The sequence below is a fragment of the Corticium candelabrum genome, chromosome 1 (assembly GCF_963422355.1).
Source record: "Corticium candelabrum chromosome 1, ooCorCand1.1, whole genome shotgun sequence".
Taxonomy (NCBI): domain Eukaryota; kingdom Metazoa; phylum Porifera; class Homoscleromorpha; order Homosclerophorida; family Plakinidae; genus Corticium; species Corticium candelabrum.
The window spans coordinates 15,287,500-15,300,164 of NC_085085.1; the positions used below are offsets into that span (position 1 = coordinate 15,287,500).

Sequence of the window (12,665 nt, forward strand, 5' to 3'; positions counted from 1 at the left end):
AGTCTCATTCCTCTGGTTATGGAGCATTTTGGACGCTGGGGTGTCATGGGAAGAAACTTCCTGCAGAAACTAGCAAAGAAATCATGTGACGAAATTGGTAGACCAAACGCTGCAGAGTTCCTTGACTTTTGGCGAAAAAGATTCTCCCTTCAGCTGCAAAAATGCAATGCCAAAGTCATACTGAGGAAGATGGCAAGCTTGTCAAGTGACACAAGTAGCGCTAAGTACTCAACCCAGTTCTTTAGCCACTAGGCTGACCTGGGTTATCTTTTAAGTTAAGTTGTTACTGTTTTTTAGTGCTTTTTCCTGTGTACTGTAGCACCTAAAACATTATGTCATTGCCTAGCACTCTTTGTATGATAGATGAATGTTCGAAAATATATGTGAAAGACAGACAGACAGACAGACAGACACAAACACACACACATGAGTCTTACCTCAGGAATACACAGCCACTTTCGTGACAGCCACTGGTTGACTTGGTCATGACAATGCCACACACCACTCTGCTTTAAGTTCTCTTCTTCTTTTCTGTAAAAGTAATCAATGGCTTTATCAGGCTCTTGGCATGGAGGGGCATACGCCATCTTTCTCAGTATTTCTAACAGTGATTCACTCTCTGTGGTGTTTAATCCATGCTTTAAATCTCTTACCCATTGTGTCCACGCTTGTTCCCTATGAAAGTCACACAGATACAGGGTTGATTCTGGATAGGATGTAGTGAGGCCTGTCATTTGAGCTTCTGAGTAATCAGTCATCCAAAATTGTGGTTTCCAGGCTGAGTTCCAATTTTTGAGGATTTGTAGTGCTTCGGCAATTTGTTCAGCTGTTTCATGCTGTATTACAAAATCAGCAACTACTGTGTAGTTAACGTTAGTTTTTACACAGATAAAGAAGAGCGCAAGATCATACTTGGTTGTTTCGTATGTTGCATCAATAAGACTGATGGTATTGCCATAGCGTACCAATAAATCTTGTTGCCACTTTTCTTGATGGACATACAGCATGTGTTGCTGAGATTGAGAAGCTGTTGAGCTAAAGGTAATCGGTGCGTCGGGCCTGGGTTTGCATGACTTGCTAAAATTGTTTTTTGACAGACTGACTGATTCATTATTTTGTGTATCTGTACAGGATGAAGCTGTGTTTAGAGGGCCCTTTACATTTCTGTAAGGTCGGAAATGATACTTAGTACCAGGAGATTCTATTTGCCACCGTATAATACTCAATGACAAATTTTCTTGGTCTAGTTTTGATAGCTTGAGTTTCTGTTTTGCTAAATAGATGTGGTTCTTTATGTCAACACTAGAGGGATAGTAGGCTCTGTTTGTCTCCTCAGGTTTTATACCTTGATCAACATTTAGTCTGGTTTTTACGAATCTTCGTAAGGCTGCTTTCACCTCAGTCACTTTGGTTATTCCATCACAAACAATGTTACTGATTTCATGTATGATTGCAGGGTGAACTGTTTGTGCAAATCCTGCAGCTCCTCCACAAGAATGATTGGAATGAGCATCAACGTCAGGAAGTGAAGCAAAATATCGTTTGGTGTAGCTGGCTGTACCACTCTTCATTGCATTCTGCACTTCCCTCACTATGGCTGCTCTTGCCTTCTTGAAGTCGGACGTTGTAGATGGGGTATCATACGGTAACTTGAAATCAGGAAATCTAATGACTTGTCGAATGCTAATATGGGCTGTGCATCCTTTTTTCTAGTTGTCTGGAGTAGGAGACGTTTCTTTCCACTGCCACCGCTGTCTCTGTTCCTTGCTGAATACGTCTCTCCAGACTTCAGGCAAGAGGGACCAAACTGACATTCCAGCTGCTTCCTTCCACAGAAACAGAATGGTGTGCCATCAAATGGAATAACTATCTCACCAGCTGAACACTGAAATAGAATCCTCGGAAGAGTTTTCTTCAGCTCTGCTTTAGACTCTTCTTTCAAAGATTGGCAGATGTCTGCTACTGTAGACGTTCGTGTCACAAACGTAGATGTGGTAGCACATTGATGTGCCTGGAGCAGAGCTTCGAGTGATGTTTCTCCATCAACATAACCACTAACACAATTTCCATCTCTGTGAGCTCCACAGATACTCTGTGACCAAATAGGAAGTGACATGCCAATATATGTCACAATCACTGTCTCCAGTCCTTGGTCTCTCACTGTAACCGCGTTCAAATACAGTAACACCGTCTGCTTAGCTACAGTCCCTCACTTTTTCTGGATCACTGAATGTTCACAACTAGTTTAATTTATTCCTTGACAGTCAGACACGTGCACACCCCACACTCCTATTTTGGTACGTTTACTAGAACTGCCACTTCTTCAAATGGGCACCGGTTTACACACTTCACACAGTAGCGATTTCGACTCTCTTGCTTGTTACAGTTCAATGGAGTTGGTTTCGCGCGTAATGGTAAGGCTTCGTGTCACGTGTCAATGCACGTGCTGTGCGTGTACTGTACACCTACGGGTTTGTAGTATAGGTTCGTCAGCGCACGCAAGCATTATACGGGTGTGTGGATCGGGGACGTCACTATAGCCAAACCCCAATCATGCACTACATAATTAGATAGATATATTCTTAATTGCTTACCGTGTATTGCAACCGGTCTTCGTTGCCTTTCACCAGTTCTAGCGAACCATCCATTGGCACAAAGCGTCTAATGACACCTCAACGCTTATCAACCGCAATTACGTACACTGCGTAGACCCTCCCATGGGCGGAACCTTCAGTTCACACAGATTGACGGCTCCGTCAAACCTTTGCTTTCTAGCTAGCCTTGTGTAGTACTCTGTATACGGCTTACACACATTTGCATGTACTGAACGGAGGTATTATTCTTAATTAATTAATAAAGATGAATGTTCGAGAGCTCCTAGACTATAATGTCAAATATAACGGAGTGTAATCACGCAGTGCAATCACGCAGTGCACGTGTCATTATGACATAGCGATGTTGCGTAAATCGACGTATTTAAATAGGACGTAAATAGACGGAAAATACGAAGACGCGTAAATCTTTCGTAGTTTACGATCTTCGTAATTTACGTCGCAACGTGCAAGCGCAAAGCTACACTTCAGACGTAAAATACGACCCAGGATCGTAAATTACGAAAAAATTACGTGTCTTCGTATTTCACGTCTATTTACGTGCTATTTACGTCGATTTACGAGCGTGTGGGCCAGTCGTGTCGATCTTAACACGATCATTAATTCGTTGAAGAATGAACCAGATATGAGTGAAATCAGTTATCTGGTATGCTTCACAGTGTCCAAAAGGCGGGACCTAGTTAGAGAGACGAAAGTCAACCAATTCTCAAACACCGACATGGAGACGAAGGCTGGATATGGAGATTCTCACACCTCGACGTGCGATCTCACTGTTGCTGGAGGTTAGAAAGGGTTCATCGGGCATTCGTATGTGAACTCCGACTTCTCCGGCATCTGTTGGCCATTTCCTGTTCGGAGAGTTGTGAGGTCACCATTAATCGGTTGAAAATGGAACTTAAGTTTAAGGTCGAGCAGACCAGGAGACTGGAGAAGAATCGTAAGAGACTTCGCCAGAACGGTTTGTTTCAACGAGATGCTGGACGGTTTTACAGAGAGTTGGGTAAGCAGACTATCCAGGTCACTCATATATCGACTATATCTGCAGGTCATGATATCGTAGATAGCAGATGCGATTTGATCTCTTAGCTGTTCAATGTCAAAGCAAGTCTAAATTTGTGGACAACTCATAGATTTGTCTTGTGTGTGTCAGCCTCATGCACATGCACTGCTTGATCTACTGCCCTGGATAATGACATAATGTGTTACTATAATAGCTTACACAATTTTTATATAGATTTTGGTTTCTGGTGTCTTTTTTAGTGTACGTTTCATCGTCTTTGAATTACGAGTAGCTGCACTTACAGCCCACAAACCTTTGCGCATGCGCAATTTAGTAGAAAGAGCTTCCTAGTGATTGCTTGAAATCAGCTCAAGTGTGCATGTGCAACCACGTGAGCGTGCCTCTTTGTTGACATTAAGTGTTAGCAATTAATAATGTCTGCATTAAAAATATTCTAACATACGGAATTGCAGTAACAACTAAATGCTTGTTTTGTAGATCAAATTTTGCAATTTTGTCCACACAATACTTGAAAACCTATTGTTGTTGCTACTGTTGTGCTCTTGTGCCAACAGTGACTGCAGCTTGAAGCTGATCCTGAACGTTAGCTGTATGTGCAATGGACATAGGCCACACACACACGCGCGCGCGCGCACACACACACACACACACACACACACACACACACACACACACACACACACACACACACACACCAGGTCACTGTTTAAGCAAGTTCAACAGTTGCCTTGACGCTAAGCTGTCTTCCCCTTGTGTAGTCTAACACGCGTGGTAATATGTGTGGATCACATCACATGACCTGGAACATAGTTGCCACTGTAAAGCAAATAGTAAGGCACTCTTGGCCTTACAGTGTGCGACACTGGCAACTTTGTTTCTGGTCATGTGATCCAAACGTACGTACAACGACATGCCTTAGACTAGGTAAGGCAAAGATGGCCTAGCGTGCCAAGGCTAGTTTAACAGACGGTCAGTTCTAGTACCCTAGTTGAAGCATACATCATGTCATGCCATTGTCATATAGTATCAGCACCAAGGAAAGAACTGTCGATAAACAGCCAGATAATGGCAACAAGACAAACTGTACATATACGTAGAGATATGCTAGCTGTATGTACTTGTCTTACTTGCTAGTTCTCTAAAGCAAGCATCTGCCATTCTTCTTGTTTTAGGTTATTGTCATAATTGTGAAGTTATGTCTCATTTCGTGCTGCTATTACTTTCGAAGAAGGTATTATTTGCGTAGGACTGTGCTATATCATCAGATCCCATTTCACAGTCACAAGCAAAGTCCATCGTCTGGTTACCCAAGTCATCATCAATTTACAAACCAGAAACAGCAATCTATGACACTTCCTGAGAATCCAATGGTTTCCCCAGATCAACCACCAGAATATTCAGAACAACCTTCCTATCCAGGAGATAACTACCCATCTCCACATTACACCAAACTGTGAACTAACAACACTTTGGGACTAAGGCACTGAATATAGTGTGCCTTGGGTATGTGCGATATGTTCTATATATCAGATAGAACTACTATTCCCGCTCACGCTCTCTTACTCGGGTTCCCGGACTAAGTCCGAGTCCCGTACTACCACACTCCTTACCCTCTCCTCAAAAAAAGCACAAAAAGACAAAACAAAAAATTAGTCATATTGTTAACTGCTCAAAAGTGTACTCTCTGCAGCTATCTCTAAAAACAACAACACTAAAGTCATCTCGTTAGCTACTTATATGTCTAGTCTCTTCGGTGCCTTCCTCACTCGTTGCAACCTCCAGAGTTCCGTCATTTGGGGTTCCCTCTCTTCCGTTCTAATAGTATCCGCTGGTCTGAGCCGAGATTCGTTGTTCCCCTTTGGAGGGATTTCCCCCTTCTCTGTCTGGTTGTCTGTTTGTACCGGCGTCTGTGCCGAAACTTGTTCGCCCTCCTTTCCTTGAGAATCTCCCCTCCGCTCTTCTGTTTGTTGATGGGTCTCTTCTTGTCTCTCCCCGTTTGTTGATGGGTCTCTTTTTGTTTCTCTTGCGCGTGTGCCGCGGGCTCGCCAACATCTCCTTCGTATATAACTGGTCGTTTGTCCTCCGGTGTGCAATTGGTGTCCGCCACATTTTCCTCACGTTTGTATCTGGCTTTAATGTGGTCCTGATGCCGTTTCACGATACGTCCATCCTGCAGCCGGCAAGTAAACGATAAAGGACCGTGCTGTTCTCGAATCTGTGCTCGAATCCATTGGGAACTAGTTCCGAAATTGCGGACATATGCATCTTGTTGTGTGCTAAATGACCGGTTCCGAGCCTTGTTGTCGTGATGTTGTTTCTGCTCACTTTGCTTTCGACGTACTCTCTCTGCAATGTTTGGTTTCGCCAAATCTACTGAGGTCTGCGGTTTTCGCCCAAGGAGTAGCTCGGCTGGTGTTATTCCCGTTGTCGTGTGAGGCGTGTTCCGGTAGGCCATTAGCACTCGTTGTAATTTTTCCTGAAACGTTCCTACTTCCATCTTTTCCAAACCTTGTTTCAACATTTGTACCATCCGTTCAGCAAGCCCGTTTGAAGCGGGGTGATACGGTGCTGACTTGATGTGTGTAATACCGTTGGATCTGCAAAACAACTCAAATTCTTGACTTGTGAAACAAGAGCCATTATCGGATACTATGATGTCCGGTATACCGTGAGTTGCGATGGATGCTATGATACTCTCAATTGTTGCCCGTGACGTAGCTGATGACAAGGTGTGTACCTCTAACCATTTTGAAAACGCGTCAACTACGACTAACAACATTCTTCCTATAAACGGACCCGCTTAGTCTATGTGTAATCGCGATCACGGACGGTTTGGCCACTCCCACGGATGTAATGGAGCCACTGAAGGCATCCTCCCGTGTTCCTGACACCAACCACGTGATTTCACTACACTCGTTCCAAATCAGCATCGATCTTCGGCCACCAGACATATCCTCTTGCTAGGGCCTTCGTTTTACAAATGCCGGGATGGCCCTCGTGCAATGTGTCTAGCACTTTTGCCCTCGTTCGGGGGGGGGAAGGGTATTACTGCACGGTGACCCCACATTACGCATCCGTCATGAACTGTGAGTTCATTTTGTCTGTGCCAGTATGCTTCGAAGTCCTCCTTGTCTGCATAAACTGTATTTGACAACGATTTTAGCCATCCAGTCATTACCCACGAACGGACAACTGACAAACAAGGGTCTTTACCCGTTTGAGCCTTTATTTGTTGGGCCGTTAGTGGCGATTCGTCTAACTGCTTCATGACTAAAACAACTTCACCCGGCGCTTCCACTTCGGGTTCCTTAACTTGTAGTGGTAAACGGCACAATGCATCTGCATTGCCATTCTGGGACCCTGCCCTGTGTCGTAAATGATAGGTGTAAGCCGCCAATTTCAACCCCCAACGTTGAACTCTACTAGAGGCCATTTCGGAAATGGCTTTCCCTTTTGAAATAGTCTAAGCAGCGGCTTGTGGTCCGTCATGAGAGTGAACAACCGGCCAAACACGTACTTATGGAATTTATCCACGCCAAACACCAGGGCCAACGCCTCCTTGTCGAGCTGAGAGTATTTCTTTTCTGTATTGTTCAATGAACGCGACGCGAACTCGACCGGGCGTTCCGTTCCATTTGGTCACCTGTGAGACAGAACTGCGCCTACTCCGTACGGAGAAACATCGCAGGATACGACGATGTCCACGTGGGGGTCATAGCATGCCAACTCTTGATGGGACAACAACTTCCTTTTGGCCTCCTTGAACGCTATCTGCTGTTTCCGTCCCCAATGCCAACGTACTCCTTTCTGGAGCAGTTTATGTAATGGCGCTAGTGTGGTGGAAAGCCGAGATAGAAATCGGTTGTAGTAGTTTACCAGTCCCAAAAAACTGCGTAATTCCTGAAGGTTACACGAAGCCGGGGCTTCCTTGATTGCTTTCACTTTGTCTGGATGGGGGTGAATGCCCTGGTCATCTATGACGTGACCAAGATACGTGACCGATGTCTCCATGAACGTGCACTTGTCTTTTCGTAACCTAAATCCTGCGTTTTCCAACCTTTGCAACACCTGCTCCAACCGTTCTGTGTGTTCTGCTTCCGTCGCCCCTATGACGAGAATGTCGTCCAAGTAGTTGTCAACGCCTGGAATTCCTCTGAGAACACTCTCTAAAACTCTCTGAAAAATGCTGGGTGTCGATATTCCGAACGGTAATCTCGTTAACTGGAAAAGTCCCCTTTGTGTGTTGATCGTTGTGTACTTTTGTGATTCCGCCGATAAAGGAACTTGGTTGTAAGCCTGGCTCAGGTCGAGCTTGGAAAAATATTTTTTCCCTTGAGACAATTTTGCTAGAATGTCTTCCACCTTGGGAATTGGATAAGTGTCCAGCCGCGCCGCTCGGTTGACTGTTTGTATATAATCACCGCATATGCGTATTGATCTATCTGGTTTTACCACGGGTACGATGGGTGCCGCCCAAGTTGCATGTTCCACCCGTCTGAGAATTCCCTCTGCTTCTAGCTTCTTCAACTGGTCGTCTACTCGTTGTCTCAAAGCGTACGGAACACTGAGTGCTTTACAGAAACGTTGTGTTTTGTTAGGATCAATCACAATAGTCGCCGCTGGCCCCTTGTATTGACCTAATTCTTTCTGAAAAAGAGCTTGTTGTCTTGTCACTACCTCTGCTGCCCGTGGCGTATACCTGACTCTAAAAATCTGGTGCCAGTCTAATCTCAACTGCTGCAGCCAGTCCTTGCCCAATAAACTGGATCCCTTGCCCCTGACAACCAGCAATAGAAGCTTGACCTTCTGTCCCATATTGTTGACGCCCACTTGTACCTGAATCTCTCCTACCACCTGAATAGTGTCTCCTGTGTACGTCTTCAATCGCTTGTTGGTTGTTTTCAACATAGGAGTGGTCCGTCCTCTCCATGTTCGCCGATATGTCTCTTCCAATATCAAAGACACCAATGCCCCTGTGTCGCGTTCCATATTGAGTACCTTGCCGCTGACCTCCACTGAAACCCATATTGGTTCAACTCTCCCGGGCACTGTTTTCTTGACATAATATGTGTTTTCTTCAATTTCGTTCTCTGTCTCTAAAAACTCTTCTTCATGTACCACCTTGGTCTGTTGAGGTACGTCGTGTTTCTTAGCACTCTTTATCCTAGTGCTTGTCCTTGCTCGGCAAACTTTGGCGATGTGCCCCGTGTCTTGCAAACAAAACACTCCGTATTTTTGAATCTACAATTACTGGGTGTGTGGTTTGTTTCTCCACACCTTTGGCAGTGTAAATTACGCCTTGCTAGGCTGCTACGACCCGACCCTTGGCCTGACTCCTTGAGTTGATGGGCCAATTCCTGGTGAGTTTCATCTTCCTTTACCAACTCCTTCTGCACTGCTGCCACGTTCCTCCCAGCTGTCTCCATGGATCTAGCAATCTCCCACGCCTTCTGGAATGTCAAATTGCTCTCTGTAAACAGACGTCGCTTGGTGCAATCATCTCTCACTCCACACACCAATCTGTCACGAACGTGGTCGTCTAGGCGATCTCCAAACTCACAAAACTCTGTCAGTTCTCGCAGCTTTGCAACAAACGTAGAGACATCTTCCTGTAACTGTTGGATGCGTGCATTGAATTTGTATCTCTGGACTGTCACTGTTGGACGAGGGTTGTAGTGATTCTGTAGCGTTTCGCACAATTTTTCATACGGTGTGTCTGCAGGCTTGCTGGGTCCTACCAGACTACGTAACAGATGATATGTCTGCTTACCACACGAGTTCAGCAGAATTGCTCGTTTCCTGTTTTCGTCTACAGGTGATATGCCATTTGCTACAAAAAAACTGTTCTAGGCGTTCCTGATACACACCCCACTCTTCCGTCTTAGCTTCATATTCCTCAAATCGGCTGATTGGAAGCAAAAATGGATACTGACATGGCATGACCGCATGTGGGGGCCCCTCCCCAACGTCATTGGCCTGACCTGGTTCCGTTGCGTGATCTTGCTCCTCTTCCATTGTTGATCCTCGTCGCCAATGTGATATATTCTATATATCAGATAAAACTACTATTCCCGCTCACCCTCTCTTACTCGGGTTCCCGGACTAGGTCCGAGTTCCGTACTTCCACAGTATGTGCATGCTTGGATGTGTTTGTGTGTTCATGTGCATGTGGTACAGACTAGTGACTTTTAGATACTTGTTTGATTTCTTGTCAAAAATGCACGTTTTGCCTCTTTGTCTCCTGCTGCAGTGGTTGTTGCATAAATCACATGTACAGATAGCTAGTATGCATACAAACGACAAAGTAAATCAGTCCATCAGTCAGGTTGTAGTTATTTTACTAGGTGAAGATGCTTACGTAGAGAGAGTATCATGGTGACTGTATCAAGTACAATATTTATATATAGCCACCCTTAACCCCCGCCACAGCACTACACTAGCTGCTACATGTTATATACTTAAAACACTGAAGCATTGTTCCATAGCGCGTTCACCAGCAAAAGTCCTACATTTTTCTAAACTAGGTGTTGCCACTTTCTGGTTGGTATGTACAAGTAGAAAGCAGAAGAGCAATGTCGGACATGATTATTAAGACAGCTTCTAAAACAATAATCATGACCTCTTTGGTTTGGGTTTAAGAAGAAGATGAAGTTCAAGCAAGCATGCAAAACAGTGAAAATAAAACAAGGCAAGAATTGGGTAAATAAAACTGGCAATGTTTGGCCATATGTTTGGCCCAAAATACTGAGAAGAAGCAGATCGACTTCGAAGCTGTTTGTTGATAGCTTCCAATGATCGAACCAACCACACAGACAAATCACAGAAGGCCAGAAAGGTGAGAAGATGCTTGGCAAGACAGCAATGACCTTCATGTTGAACGAGAGGAGTCCTTTCAACATCTTCGCTTTGATGGCTACGTGATTTGAGATCACAAGAGAAATGTGGCCCACAAAATACCAAACCAGTTTGAAGGAGGCCATCCAAGACTGCCATAACACTTGTTGTTATCACCAATTGACCATGAATGCGAGGACTGCAATCTGACGGTTGCAGATAAGCTGCAGCGATTAGTTGTGATAGCTGAAAGACTATTACAGCTGGAAGGAACACTCCAAGCACCCACATATCTACTGTAGAATGAACATCCTGTCTTCTTTTATGAAAACAGAACAGATCCAGTAAAACAACCGTAGTAATAGTGATGGTGATGATTCGAAATCCTATCCATTGATAACTGTGCCACTCCATTGCCACCTTTGTGGAAATACTGTAGGTATCATTGTGATCTGCACTACCAGTGTGTTTGTTCTCATTGTTGCAGTCTTGTAGATCTATAATTCCTAAGATAAGAACCATCACAAAGAAGAACAAACCAGTGCATGCTCCCAGTAATGAACTGATGATGGTTCCATTGCATAGACCCTTACCCCGTACACGAGCCTGTCTGCGAGATTGACCGATAGTAACATCTGTGTTAACAGAAGTGCTCAGCAAGTCCATCTCTCCAGTTTGTCCTTGTGGTTTTTGTGGGTGTTGGACGTGAAACCAAAAGTTCAACAATAATCCAGCAGCACACAGGAAGAACTCAGATTGCAATGGATATAACCATGGAATAGACTTAGAACGAATCTTGTACAGAGGTAACATTAGAGATAAGTTTTTGCAGACATATTGAAGAGATTCAGGAACACCTGGAAAGTCAGGGTAAAGATGAGGTTCACCTTCATTATGAGAATGTTCAGATGTAAACTTGTAAACCCAAGTCCAAATGGCCAAATATATATCAATTACAAGAAGATTAGCCATCATCAGTTGCAACCACCATTTTGGTACAAGGTGTTTAGTAACACAAAGGCTTAAGAAGACAGTTTCAGATATTACAAAGAGCAACTTGGTCACATGGTGGATGATTTGCCAATAAGAAATGCAGTTGCATTCTTCCATGCTCTCTCCCCAGCTGTCACTGTTAGTACAATTTATAGTGAGAATTTCTGCAGATTTCATGTGCAGCTGCACATCAGCCATAACCTGGATAAAAACGTTTGCAGCCGTTCCAAGTGCAAAGATAACAACTCCTATCAAGATGTAGGATGCAAAACTACGTCTTGTGACGTCATGTTGAGCTTCAGCTTTTGAAATCATCCAGCAAACAATGATGACTAACACCGTACTTGGTAGAATGAGTATGGTGCTTAGGATATATAATGTTCGTTCATCCAACTCTCTTGGCTCCTTGCCTTTCACTGTTTCCTCAGAATTGAAAAGTGGAATGTAGAAGCATCCGATTACTGATACAGACAAACCAAACAGGAGAGATACCCACAAGTAGCCAAGACAGTTCCCTACAAAGCTTGCCATGCCAGACTAACCGTCACATAGGCTATAGCTATAGACAGTCTGGGTAACAACTAAAAACAATTATAACCTTTGATCTGCAGCCAATAACGCAACCGTCTAGTAGCGCAGTTGCATCCCGTTCAGTCAGTGAAAGTACAGTGTATTCTGGTTGCACTTCCGCTATAAAATGAACTTTCAACTTCTGTTGGTGGGGTCACAAAGGGGGAGGGGCTGGTGACACAAGACTACAAATGAAACATAGCCAGCCTCTCCCCTTTCAACATCAAATACAATGTTGTTGAATACTGTATTCGCCCGTAACGGGCATATAGAACAATCCGGGAAATGACAAGGGAGCAGAGAGAGACTGGATCGAGTCTACATGAGCGTATAGTTGGGCATGAACGTTTTTTGGCTGAAAGTTCTGACCTGCCGCACATGGGCGTATATACGAGTATGGGCATTATTTCGGTATGGGCGTTATTTACAGGCGAATACGGTAATTGCTAACATTATCTCAGCTTTGTACTGTTTACCAATAGTCCTCAAATCAGTAGATGTCTCCAGCCAAAAATGTCATTTGCCAAACTAAAGACACATGGTTAGGGTGTCAAGCAAGTATAAGAGTGAACACCCAAGCCGTGAATGGCAACATGGGTACGTTCTGTGAAAGTCAAGAAGTAACCTTGCTGAGC

General features: G+C 44.2%; 2 protein-coding genes across 2 annotated transcripts; both read right to left on the reverse strand.

Moving 5' to 3' along the window:
- Positions 1-5,266: 5,266 nt before the first annotated feature.
- LOC134184736 (uncharacterized protein K02A2.6-like) lies at positions 5,267-8,642 on the reverse strand. The gene has a single exon (XM_062652483.1). The coding sequence runs from the start codon at positions 6,410-6,412 to the stop codon at positions 5,423-5,425; it is 990 nt and encodes a 329-aa protein (XP_062508467.1). The 5' UTR covers positions 6,413-8,642; the 3' UTR covers positions 5,267-5,422.
- Positions 5,267-12,057, reverse strand: LOC134184716 (uncharacterized). The gene is made up of 2 exons (XM_062652464.1): positions 9,615-12,057; positions 5,267-6,230 (listed from the first exon to the last, which is right to left on the reverse strand). The coding sequence occupies exon 1, from the start codon at positions 11,989-11,991 to the stop codon at positions 10,246-10,248; it is 1,746 nt and encodes a 581-aa protein (XP_062508448.1). The 5' UTR covers positions 11,992-12,057; the 3' UTR covers positions 5,267-6,230; positions 9,615-10,245.
- Between the last annotated feature and the right edge of the window lie 608 nt (positions 12,058-12,665).

Coding starts and splice junctions, on each gene's coding strand:
- LOC134184736 (XM_062652483.1), bottom strand. CDS start 6,412: ATGTTGTTAGTCGTAGTTGACGCGTTTTCAAAATGGTTAGAGGTACAC.
- LOC134184716 (XM_062652464.1), bottom strand. CDS start 11,991: ATGGCAAGCTTTGTAGGGAACTGTCTTGGCTACTTGTGGGTATCTCTC.